This window comes from Poeciliopsis prolifica, unplaced genomic scaffold (genome assembly GCF_027474105.1).
Source record: "Poeciliopsis prolifica strain line A6 unplaced genomic scaffold, Auburn_PproV2 SCAFFOLD009, whole genome shotgun sequence".
Classification (NCBI taxonomy): Eukaryota; Metazoa; Chordata; class Actinopteri; order Cyprinodontiformes; family Poeciliidae; genus Poeciliopsis; species Poeciliopsis prolifica.
Genome location: NW_026562384.1, coordinates 2,028,128 through 2,041,141, shown reverse-complemented (window position 1 = coordinate 2,041,141; position 13,014 = coordinate 2,028,128). Strand labels below are relative to the sequence as shown.

General features: G+C 41.0%; 1 protein-coding gene and 1 long non-coding RNA gene across 2 annotated transcripts in view; one reads left to right on the top strand and one right to left on the bottom strand.

The window, feature by feature from the left end:
* Positions 1-505: 505 nt before the first annotated feature.
* On the bottom strand, positions 506-12,876 carry fmr1 (fragile X messenger ribonucleoprotein 1). Its single transcript, XM_055033920.1, is given in 15 exon segments — positions 506-4,707; positions 5,379-5,458; positions 5,993-6,193; positions 6,289-6,511; positions 7,352-7,453; positions 7,455-7,648; positions 7,728-7,806; positions 7,912-8,082; positions 8,323-8,439; positions 8,522-8,615; positions 8,711-8,859; positions 8,985-9,056; positions 9,182-9,275; positions 9,367-9,419; positions 12,453-12,876. Coding segments are annotated over 15 exon segments (1,899 nt in total). The 5' UTR covers positions 12,504-12,876; the 3' UTR covers positions 506-4,488.
* Positions 12,580-13,014, top strand: part of LOC129362422 (uncharacterized) — a 31,336-nt gene continuing 30,901 nt past the window's right edge. Inside the window, exon 1 of the long non-coding RNA XR_008606230.1 lies at positions 12,580-12,666. This is a non-coding gene — a long non-coding RNA (uncharacterized LOC129362422). The remainder of the gene's footprint in view (positions 12,667-13,014) is intronic.

Here is a 13,014-nt window from a genome sequence, read left to right as displayed (position 1 = left end):
TACCCGACTATTAAAATCATTGCATTGTCTGAATTGTTTCATTTACATTTTTTATAGTGATAAACATTTTTTATAGTGATAAAAATGAACAAAAATACCTCACATTTAGCTGGTAGGTATTTCTTGGGGGTGATTCCTCTACATTTCCTACAGACTTTGAGAAGATAATGGAAAGTTTCTTAAAATTCATTTTGTCAAGGTGAGTACAAGCTGAAGGTTCAGCCGGTATAAAACGCCATTTGGCGCCCAAATCCCCAAATAAACTCATGTAGAAGGCAACCAAAACTCTAAAGGTATGAAATGATGAGGGGACTATCCAATCAGAACCCACAAAACTCGCCAACTTATGTATGAAAGACCCAGGAATGTTTATTTTACTCATCACTACAGGAGTCGCAGATTTGGGGGCAACAGAGAATCTAAAGCGTTCATAAAATTTTGACATGTACTTTAATACTGTCGTCGTCATACAGTTCCCATCAATCATTAGGTCAAATTCCCTGAGTGGGTTCAGTATTTTATTCAGTTTTGGATCGATTTTCATAATAGTCAGATGAAAACCAACTCCCTCCGCAAAGCTGTTCATAGCAACCGTATTTCAACCACATCCTACTTTACTGCACAGCATCGACTTTATTCTGAAGAGCTCTAGCATTTAGCCCGATATTAAACAAAAACAAAACAAAATAGCATAAGAGAGCATTTTAAACAATTGTACAAATCTTTTCCTAAACAAATAATGACATCATTATTTACAATATGCCACCCTCCCTTCTTGTTTTTTTTTTTTTTTTTGTCTTCTTTTTGTTAAACAAACCGCAGATGCTCTAATGACAATACATAGATTACTTTCACTGGAACCAATGGTTGATGAACTGGTTGGAATCCTTACCAGAGAAACTAAATGCAACATGGCTGCAGTGTAAACAAGTGAAAGCAAAGTCTTAACATATTAGTGATGGAGAAATTAACATACATCATAATTAAAAAGGGGGTGAAAAAAAAAGACTTCTAAAAGAACGTGTTTCATCATTTATTACTCATGTAACCACTTTCTAAAATGTAATATAAAGTTTTACGTGTCACTGACTCTAAGGTGTACGTCTTCAGCTTGTGACTGGCTACTCAGGCCAAACATCTATTTAAAAAAAGATCATGTCAAACTCTACCGAGTGTCTTTGAAGTCCAGAAGAAAGATGTTCATGCAATGAAAGTTAGAAAAAAAAAAAAAAAAAAAAAGGAGGAACCTGGCCTCAACACAGCCACCTCTTCAGTTCATTTATCAAGTGTCAAAGCGGCATGAGGAGCGGGTTCACTTACCGCTTCACACACAGAAATGAAACTTGAAAAAGGGTGCATGTGTGAGGGCCGAGTGGCCACTAGAGGCCTGCACAGAATTTCACAGATGAGCCGTCAGGCTTCAGTCTGACGCTATAGATGCAACACCTAGAGGTCCGGCGCTGACAGCATCCACCGTCCGTAAGCGCTGAAACCACCAGACTCATGAACCTTCACTTCTTTGCAGTCAGACTTCAGACAAAGCTTTGAGAGCTCAAGATAACCGAGTCTTTTTTATCATCTTGACACACTGAATCATCCTCCATCCCTGATTTATACATCTAGGTTGTGATGCTAGCCGTAATGGAAGGCACGTGTCACGAAATTAAAATGAAGGTCTCCCCTATGCACTGAGCTGTCAGAGCTCTGAGATAAAAGTTATTCAGACTTTCATTTAGAAAGGTTTGCTTCTTTTCAAGAATCGTGTCAAAGGTTTAGTAGGATTTGTGAAGCAGGCCACAAGAAACTTCAGATGTGCAGCACTGCTAAAATGAAGGTTTTGTCACGTCCGCCAATACCGTCTTCGCTTCACTATTAGCTTTACCTAAATTTGACTATTTTTAAAACCATCCCAACATGGAAGTATGTGAATCTTGACGAATTCCAACATATTCTTCAATAGCTGCGTCTCCATTGACTCTAAAATGCCACTTTTCAAAAATAAATTCACTTACAATTTTGAAAAAACTTGTTTTTCGGTAAAAAGATTTTAAAATTTTATTTTATCAAAACAGTTCTGTCGCAAAACTGCAATGGAAATGCTTCTTTTTTTTTGCATCACACGAGTCATGTGACCAACAACCAGATGTTACCACTGGCAGAAACCAAGAAGAAGAAAACGACAGGAAGTATTTAAGGACGACAGCATGGTATGTTTAATGACTTATTGGACGAACAAGCTTATTCACAATTTCAAATCTGATTTCTTTTTTCTTTCCACAAAGTTCTGCGCACATTTTTAATGGAAACGCAGCTAGTGAGAATAATGAAAAAGACGACTTGAGTGTTAAATAAGAAAGTCTACGGATTAATTGATAAAACTGAGCTTAGTTATTTTGTCTCCTAAATCAGAATATCTCTCTAGATTAGCCCGTGTCCATTATTGCAGTCGGTTTGAATTGAGGACTTTGACAGAAAAAACCAACAGTAAATCAACTTTTAAGGCTTTCTCCTCCAGCTAAACCAAACTGCTGTCTTCCATGCAAGAAGATCCACAGAAATTGATGAATACAACGTTAAAATGCGTCATGATTACAGTTCACACCCATCATACTGTTTTGACCTTCATTATGTAAATAGTACAAAAAAAAAAAAAAAACTCGGACTTTCACTTTCAAAAAAGCCATTTCTCCCATGAAGTCACAGAATCTCCATTATTCGTCGTTACGCTGATGACTGTTTCCTTTGAAATTTGCTAAATTTACAGACAGGGAGGAACATAAACCCAAGGCACAAACATAAAGGAGCCTCATGGCGACTGAAAAACGAGAAGCTCTCAGTTTATGAAAAAAAATAATCACAGGCACATGATGACCGCTTCACTGACTCTCGTAGCTGTAGGAAAATGTCTCGTTTTTGTCGTCGTTCACAAGATGCAGCCAAAATGTGATTTCGAAGAAAAAAGGTAAACAGGAAAGGGATAGATCACAAATATGTTGGACAAGCAAAACCCCAACCAAGAACAACTTATATTTCATCTATAGTTAACACGAATATGTTTTATAAATGAAGATTCGACAAATTAATAAATTAAACAAGATAATTGTCCTGTTTGAGCCATTTCATCTGCCCTCCACTTAGACGGACTCTTTTAATGTCAGTAGAGACAGAAGCCAAAGTAAAATGCATGTTAGGGGTTTTCACCTGACAGCTCTTTAGTACCACCCTGTGAATCAGTGCAGTATCATCTAAAACCAGTGCAGGCCATGAATCCATATACGAGCATCAATCTTCTATTTTACAGGCTGGAGCCATGAGTCAGTGTTTTTTTTTTTTGTTTGTTTTTTACCTTTACCTTTCATCGTATCAGCAATCTGCTCACAAGAGAGGTGGAGCGTTTATTATTATTTTTTTTTTTTACAAAATGACAGTTGACATCGACGTAGTACAAACCTAGACTTTTGGAAGTTGCTGCTGAGTTTTAATTTGCTTTTTTCTTTAAAAAAAACAAACAAAAAACCCCAAAATAGAACAGATATTTCACACCAGCGGGCCTCAGATTTAAGTCTGTATGCTTCAGAAGAAACGGGGTCCAACAGCTTACAATGTTTAGGCATCAAAGCAAACGAAGGCCTTTTTGAATAACAGCGTGATGTAGAGCGTCGCTTTCAGGAGTGCCTACCTGTTGTTTTTCAGTGCGGGGAAAAAAAAGGTAGAAAATAAAAGTAAAGTGCCATCTGCAAACATTTTTCCCACAACTAAATGTCTTCCCACATGGACAAATAAAAATAAGAAATCTCAGATTTGCTACTTTTTCTTTTTTCTTTTTTTTTGAACAGGGATGTTGCAGAAAGCTGGTTTTGGGTGACTTTGAAAATATTGGATTTTGGGAGTTTTAGAGAAGCAAAACGTGTTTCTGTACCAGTGGGGGTAAATGTTTGGACACAGCAAAGTCTGCGATCATCTCTAAGAGTTAAAAACGCTTAAACTTTTGCCAAATGGATGAAATTGTTTCCACAGATTTCTGCCGCCGTCGTTCCCGTTTTCTCGTGCGAGTGAGCCCGAAAGGGACTGAGGGAGAAAAAAAAAAGTTCCCCAAAAAATACACAGTTGTGGTGTTGACGGAGTGAAATGGGAGCAGTTTTTTTCCCCCCTCAGCTAACCCTTCTATCACAGAGGAGCTTTCATCAAAAACCTTCTTCTTCCCGAGACAGTCCAGAGAAGAACAGGAGACGACAACAGGCGGGAACGGATCAAGACTTCGCTAAACGCTTCCATGCCGATGGAAATGCGTGTCCTCTTGTGTGCGACAAAGACGAGAAAAAGACCAAAAAATAAAAAATAAAATACGCCAGAGACTATAAGATGGTGTATGAGAAGTTGCCTGTGTGTGTGTGTGTGTGTGTGTGTGTGTGTGTGTGTGTGTGTGTGTGTGTGTGTGTGTGTGTGTGTGTGTGAGAGAGAGAGAGAGAAGGTCCTCCGTGGTTGCGTCTACGACACTCCGTTCACCAGCGCCGGAGCGTCCTGTTTGTCCTTCTTTATCCCCCGGTCTCTCAGGGGTCTCTGATGGTGATGGCGGGACTGGCCGTCCCCGCCGACAGCGATGCCACTCTGGGATGAAGAAGGTCCTCCTCCTCCTCCTCCTCCTCCCCCCCCTCGGCCGCCTGATGAGTGCTGCACGCTGCGCTCGTTGTTTCCGTCCACACGGATCTGTGGGGAAAAACACAACATCACGTCGACTCCCACACTCCCGATCTCACATCAACACCTGAACCAGCACCAGGATGTGTCTGATCCATGAGGGTCGATCTGTCCAGTCCAACTCTATGCTCTGATATTATGCTTTATTTATTTCAGATGGTATCTAGAATTTTGAGTTTCTCTTTCTGAACCATTTGAAAGAAGGTTTTCTGCCGTTTATTTTTACGTGTTTGACCAAAAATCGTCAACCGACTGTTATTAGTTTCTGTTTTATTTTCCATTGACTCTTTGGCTCCTAATTGGACTGACTGAACAAATTAAATTTGTTTTGTTTTTACATGTTTGACCATTCTTGTGACGTTATTGGTGTATTTAAGTGTGCTGTACTGGTGCACAGTTAACAAATGAATGTGTAATTCGGTACATTTAAGTCTGTGTTAAAAAAAAAGAAAAAGAAAGAACTGTTTTAAGTCAATTCAGTTGTTTTTTTGCATCAGATTGGTATCGGCTGATACTAAACCTCAGATATCGGAAGTGAAAAAAGTGGATAGGTGCTTCCCTCAGTTCAACCAGTGACAGGCCAATAAATACAAAACAGCATAAAAAAGACACCTTTGGTTTGAGTTGCTGGAACCAAGAGATAAAAATCATTTCTGTTTCTCATTTTAGCAAAAGTTCACCTGCAGTGTGTCTTCCTGGCCTCGAGGCTTTGGGTCCCTGACATGACGAGGTCTTGGCTCGCCCCACTGCATGTCATCACCTAGGCAACACAAAAACAAATACCTTATAGTCAAAAGAAATCATAAAAATAGTGAATGTGTTTAATAAATCTAAAGTGAAAAGTGGTTTTATTCTGAAGACAATCTAGATTATGATTATCAGCTAAAAACAAAAAAAGAGGGGGCGTGACGTTCTTCAGGTTTTTCATTGAGCCTTTTTTAATACATTAAAAATACAGTAAACAATGCAAATAAACCATTAAAATCCTTATTCAGACAGGGAAAACATCCCATCCCATTAAAATGCAGCAAGATAGCATTCAGAATTTAAAAAAATGCCACTTGAGTTTTGAGTAGAGCAAAACAAAGGTGTTTATATTTGAAAATGTTTTTTTTAACAAATGGCCTTTTTAAAATCTGCATACTAAAGTTGAAGATTAATCAACAGCTAAATCGATTACTGAAATAATCGACTAATCACAATTAATCCGATTAATCGTGTGAGCCCTAAACACAAAGTTATGTATTATTTCAGGTTGCTAACCTCATTCTAGCAGAGGAATAATAATAATCACCTTTATACCCTCCCCCTCCTCTCCCTCTGCCCCCACGGCCTCTCAGCACCCCCCCTCCGGCTCGTTTCCTGCTGTCTGTCCGCCGGGGCAGGGACCCGCCTCCCGTCATCAACTCCTCTGTGGGAGCCAGGGACCAGTCGCTCAGCTCCTCTCGGTGGTCTGACTCCGTTTCCGAAGCGTTGGACGCCTCCGAGTTGGTGCCTGTGGAGTCGAATGTCAAAAGAGTTTGCGGTAAAAATGAGGAAGCTCGAAGAAAACGGCGCACAGAGAAACAGGAAGAGTTAGGGTGAGCACACCTGAGGTGAACGCCGCCCCGCCTCCTCTCCGGCCCCGTCCGCCTCTTCCTCCCACGTAGGGCTTCCCACCTCCCGCTCCTCTGCCCATCCCCATCCCGTTATCAAACACATAGGATTTGTCTTTGGGGTTTCGGGGGCCTGTCCCTCCCCCTCCGCCCCCGCCCCCTATCTGTCGCAGCTGCTCGTCAATCTGAAGGCGCTCCAAGCGCAGCTGGTCCACCTCCTGCAGACAACGAAACAGGAAATGACTTTCCCAGTAAGACAGCACAGTCCTGACCAGGTGCACTGGTGTAGCTCAAGTAAAAAAAATAAATAAATAAAGACCAGTGGCGCATCAATTGCAGTTTTTTGGTTGGTCTCCAATCTTTCACACAATGTCTTTTTAAATTTGGTTTCATTTAATCTTTTAAAAGAAATTGAAGACTTTTTAAGACCAGCACGAATGAAATCTGAGGCCTATATTTAAACAGAAAATCAAAGAAAAATGTTATATTTTTTATGAAAAACTGCATCTCTGTCAGCGATAAATTTGCACTTTATCACAATACAAAGAAAAAAGCTAGCTAGTTAGACAGCAACAGTTTATTAGCAGCTAATAAACTTAAAGTAGCCTCAACTGCATTTAGTCACAAATCGTCCCCACAGTGAATATACCAGCTGAAATATTTCAGCCACGACAAAGTTTAACACCTGTGATAAACGCATTTACGGTGATTTATTTATTTTTTTAAATTAATTTGAGATATTTTAAAGGCCTTAATTTTACATACAAGAATTTGACACTTTAAGGCTTTTTAGTGATGCGTGCTCAGTCTGTGTAAAATGCCTGACCTGCCAATTCGCATTCTGGCTGATACCAATTTTTCTATCTGAAAGTTTTTAAATATTGATTCTGTCCAGGAGTGGCTGATTTTCAGATCTTTACAGAGACAACATAAGATCGGAGGATGGCATTGGTTGTACGTGTAACTATCGTCAATCTCCCAAAGTTAAGAATATCGTTGGAGATTAATCAATGCACAACTACAAACTATTAATCTGTCATCCGGGATGCAACACCCACCTTAAGGTAATTAAGGTGGTAGTCCAGGAGCACTGTGGCATTGGAAATGCTTTCCTTGGTCCCCACAAACACAAATGGCACCATTCCCTGAAGAAGAACATCAAACACGGTTTGAAGAGATGTGATGAAAATCCAGAAACTGAGGCGTTTTCATCTCGACATTACTGACCTCATCTGCTGCTGCCGCGGCCGCCGCCGAAGGCTTCTTGTCGTTCTCCGGCTCGATTCGAACCCTCACCACGCCGGATTTATCCACCACTTCCTGGATCAGCTTGCCGTTCTTTCCGATCACTTTTCCTGCAGAGGGTTCGAATCCGGTCAGTGGTGAGAGAAAACAGAACTGAAGAGTTACAGCGCACAATCTCGTTACGCTCACCGACTAAGTTTCGGGGAACTTTGATGATATCTTCGGAAAACTCCAGGTAGCTCCTAGCTATTCGGACGGCATCCTGGTCCTGGGAAAAGCACACCAATCAAAAGGTTGTTACCGTCTTCTTCATCACGTTACTACGTGATGAAGAACTGCCTCGGTGTGGCAGTTGATCTGGATGCCCTCCTACCTCCCCATATATGTGGAAGGTGCACGTCTCTTCGTCCAGGTCGATGTTGGTGACTCCGGGGACTTTTCGCGCCTGCTGAATGTTGGCCCCGTGAGTCCCAATGGCCAGACCCATCAGGTCGTCCCGAACTGCAAACTGCTCATGAAACCGAGACGCCAGCTGTCTGGAACTCTGACATAAACAAAAATACATAAATAATTTGATTGGTTTGCCGTTTATGGGAAATATCCACAACCTTTTACGTACTTTGCAGATCTAAATAAAACAAGTTTAATTTAGCTGGACTGATGACTTAAAAACTCATCCAATTTCAAAGGATTGCAATTTCTAAAATCTTAAAAACAAACAGATGATGTGCTTGTAACCAGAGTGAAGCCATCTCAAAGGGTGTGAAGAGTTTTGCAAGCGTACCTCCAGCTGCCTGCTGGCCTCCTCGTTCCGCATCATGAGCGACAGTTTGGTGCGGAGGCTCCTGAAGTGCATGTCGCTCATCATGTTGGCCCGCTTTGTCGTGACCTCATTCACCGACTGCAACAGGAGGTAAAGCCGGATTTTACCCACATCCACAACACAAGCAGACGACTATGAATGTTAAAATCGTCTGACGAACCAAGATGACCAGCTGCTTTTTCTCAGAGTCGTAGGTGATGCTGAACGCGCCGACGGCCTTCTTGAAGTCTTTGTGCGCCGACTCCTTGGAGCACCTGGAAACGCGACGTGCGAAATGAGTCGTTACGTTGTATTTTTTTTTGTGTTTATAGAAATGAAACGGCCGGTGTGGGTTATGAATGAGACTTGCATCTGTCGCAGGTCTTCAGGAACTTCCAGCCTGATCTTGATGAAGGTGTTTTTGGTGGCTGGCTTGTTCGGGTTGACCGGCCGTAACCGCTCCAGCGTCACGATCTCGTTCAGCGTGGCGTCGCACGCCGCGTACTCGATCACGTAAAACTGAAAACAGGAAAAGGTGAGGGTCAAGGGTTCCTAAAGGAACATTTACAGCAGACAATCAACGTTTTTTACCAAACTAAAATTTATTCTAAAGATTGAATAAAGATACGTGGACCCGGCCGTACCTCTCCTTTGACCATGCGAACCTTGGCCAGCCACCATCCACACGGCTCCTTGTCATTCGCTCTGGAGTACACCTGACAAACACACACAACTCATTTCTCAATAACCTTTGCGTTGATTCTCAATAACTTGCATTTTAACTCCATTCTTTGTGTTTAAGTTTGATCAATTCTTGAAGAGAAAACCCAACTAGTCCCACCTCAACTTCGTCGCTCTCGTTTATCTCTTTGCTGAAGCCTGTCGGAGGAGGGAAGCGAACGTCCTGGAATGGGATCTGACGCTCCGGCTGCCAACTGAGACAAGCAGACGGTAAAAACAGACTTCATAACTCTGGCCTAAGATGGAAACACAGCCATTATGTTTGCCTTTTATTACATTACTCACTTGTTTTCAAATGCCACAGTGACTGATCCCTCGTGGACGTCCTTCACAAAAGCCTGAGAGAAGCACAAAAAAAAAAAAAAAAACATTTTACCACCATGCATTGTTCAGGTACAAAAAACAAATAAAAATAGAAAAATAAACAAGCATCTGCCACTAATGCAATTGATTTATTAAAAAGAGGATTATTCAGACTTTTTAATCTGACTTTTTCCATAAAATTCAGACTAGTCTCAGGTTTGATACTTTTTTTGCAGTTCTGACATTTTTTGCAGAATTTTTACTTTCTTTGTAAAATTCTGGGTTTTTCACAAAAATGTTGACTTTAATTCTCATTAAAGAATTATTTTCTTTTTTTCAGTGGCTCTAATCCTCTTCCACAGATTCCATAAGACATTTGACTCCAGTTCGACTGTATCTCGCCACAATCTGCATTCATGCGCATAAAAGATTGCAAATAGGACACGTCCTGCCTGTAAGGAAACGACTAATTCAAAGACTCAGAGTGTTGCCTGAGGAGTAGCACCGGGCTTAAAGGCTTGCCGTCAGCAACGGATGAAATCAAGCAGAAACAGAAGCTTCCCATAAACCTCTGAAATAGTCAGAGAAAGCTTTCTTAAAACCTCCCTGAGTTGTAGAAGTCAACAAAATTACAGGAGGGACAATAATCCAAATAAAAACTAACAAATGTTCATAGTGAAGTGTTGGCGTTTTTCTGCTGCCATCATTAGCGTGCATTCGCACTAGAGTTGTTTAGTCCACTTTAATCAAACTCTAGTTCATTTGCCTACAAAATCCAGTTCTTTAGTGGGGGTGTGGATGCATAATCGAACTCTGATGTGGACCAACAAACTGAAAAACCTAGGTCTTGATTCAGTTGAAGGGACTCTGGTGCGGTTCATCAAATGCAATCACCAAGCACATCAAAGACCGCTCCAAAAGCAGGAAGTGGACAATAGTGCAACCAATACAAACGAACCAGTCTAACGGTAATAGGAGAAATGACCAAACACAAAAGAAAAATCAAACAGCCGCTAAGATCTGATGTTTCTCCATTTTTGTTTAGATTTCATGAAGAAGAAAGTTGCTTTCGGTGCCTTCTTCAGAGGTTTTGTGCCGTTTCCTTCACTGTTTCCTTGTGCAGCACCACCGCAGGCAAGGAGGGGAACTGATTTTCCAAAGGCTTTAGTTTGTTTGACAAAGTGCAGTATGAAAGACAATCGCGTAAACTGAAAATGTAACAAATGTTGCAGTTTCGGTCCCCAACTGAACAGTCAACCAGACTATCAAGTCTGAAAACACACCAAGAACAAGATTTATATTACGTTAACTCTCTCACACACACCAAACATTTAAATCACCCTTAACCGTAAAAAAAAACGTGGGGGTTCACAGCAGTACACTTGTAACTTTAAAAGACCACCAGAGATGTTCCTAAATAGGCTACATAAACAAGTAGACACACACTGAACATTTGTCTAATGTTTTTAATCAAGCTCCCATTGTAAGTCAACATCTGTCACAAAAGCATTTTAAATTTACTCTACAAAAGAAACTGAAATATCTGCCCAATTCTTACTCCTGTTTTTCCGTCACTTAGAAGATTCCTGATTCATACAAACTGAGGGGTTTTTTTTTAGCTTTTGACAACATTCTGAACATTTAGGTTTTAGTACTGTATGCTTCCCACAGGTCACACCAAAAATACTGAAGTTAGCTTCTGATCTGGGAGTGTCAGAAAGAGTTATTTCACAGATTTTGACATCCAAACCAATTTGGGTAAACTTCACTTCAAAATCTATCGTTACTTCTCAGGCAACATACATGATGAGAAGCAAAGTTGCTATTATTTATCATTAAACTGGACTTTAGGGCAACGTCGTCAGCCTGTGATAAGGCAACCTACTAACATGGCTGCCAGTTGACATGATGAACTCCTTCGACTTGTCAGATCTAGTTTGGATGGATGCAGATCATCTGCTTTTGTACAAGAATCTGCTTTTTAGGACAAGAATCTCCCTTCCCAAATTTACACTTTATACGTTAGATCCGGTTGCAATGCCGAAACAAAATATAAGATGGACATTTTGTTCAGTAACATTACTTCGGTGGAATACAGCATGTTTACTGATTTACAGCAGCTAACTTTTATGAAATGTAACACATCCTGGATCACACACTGATTCAGTCCATTTACAGCCAGTCCATTTACAATCAACTTTAACCAGTCTCTTATAAATAAATAAATATATTTTTTATTACTCTGGGTATTTCTTTTTTTTGTCAAGGGCTTAATAACAGCAAAGTAAATAACAATAACAAGAAGAAGTCAAATTTAGTTAAAAAATATGACTTTAGCAGCCTCAAGTAAGGTTTTTTTTTATTGTGTGGAGCATTTATTTATGAGATACCCAAATACAAAATGACCAACACTGTTGCAGTGTGGAAAATCTCTTGACAAATTTAAATATGCTTGTTTTATCATATTGCAGAATATAGAGTGCTAACCTGATTTTAATCGTTTACTTGATTTATACCGTCAAATAAAACCTTGAAGCTCAAAAGATACACCAACGTCATACATACTTGAAAAAGCAATTAAATCAAACTCGATCGATTTCAAGACTCCATTTATTAGTATCAGCATCATCTGATTTGTCCATTCTCCCACCAGGCAGCCATTGCTACAATTTGCTGCTCGTTTATTGCTCTTCTTGGCTGAAACATCAATGTTAAGTTGACTTGTGAGCATCTGCAGGCAGCTCACCTCTTCATCACTTATAAACTGAAACAAGCACGTAGCCTGAATTAACCGTCCTGGTTCAGCAGACACCCGGCCGGGATGAGGACGCTAATTCAGCTCGCAGTGCGGAGGGAAACGCAAATAAAACGTAAAAGTTTTTGTCCTCTGGTTTATCATTACACCAACCAACCGATCTAGGTGGAGGCTGGACCCAGACAAGAGGCCCACATCCACCAACAGGCATCGCAGGGCTAGCTGCGCGCTGTTATTTGTTTGTCATTCGTTGTTTATATTTGAACAAACTATGGCAACCGTAGCAAAGCGCGGCGTAATTTATGCAACTTACCTTATAAAAGGCTCCACTTGTCCCTCTCACTTCCACCACAAGCTCCTCCATGACGCAACTTATCACAGCTCGCTAGCTAGCTAGCTAACTACAGTTAGCAACGTTAGCAGCTAGCAAGCTGGCTAGCCCGCTGCTAGCCAAGGTAGAGTTTCCAACCGTGGGCTTCCCTGCTTTGTCAAATGACGCTGCCAGCTGGATGCAAGAAAGGACTAAGGTAACCGTGCGCGACGGTGACGTTGTTCTTCGTTTAGCTCCGTTCGTCGATTCCCTGTCTGCCCGTCGCGGCTTTTCTCAATTCGGAGCGAATAAGCAAATGGGAGGCAGATGGCTGTCCAAGTTAGCCCGTGGAGTTAGCTGGTTTATGTTAATGCTGTGTGATTAGTCGGGAGGCAGCTACTGCTGGCTGGCTGCATCTCTCCATCATGTGACGTCTACCTTTTCTTCCTCGGCTGCCATCCCGAGCTGCTCTCACTAAAACGTGCCTCTTACTGCTGCCCGCGGGTAACAAGGAGGAATACAGCCAATGTGATCCCAAATTAATTCATTTAAAATATTTGTTTAC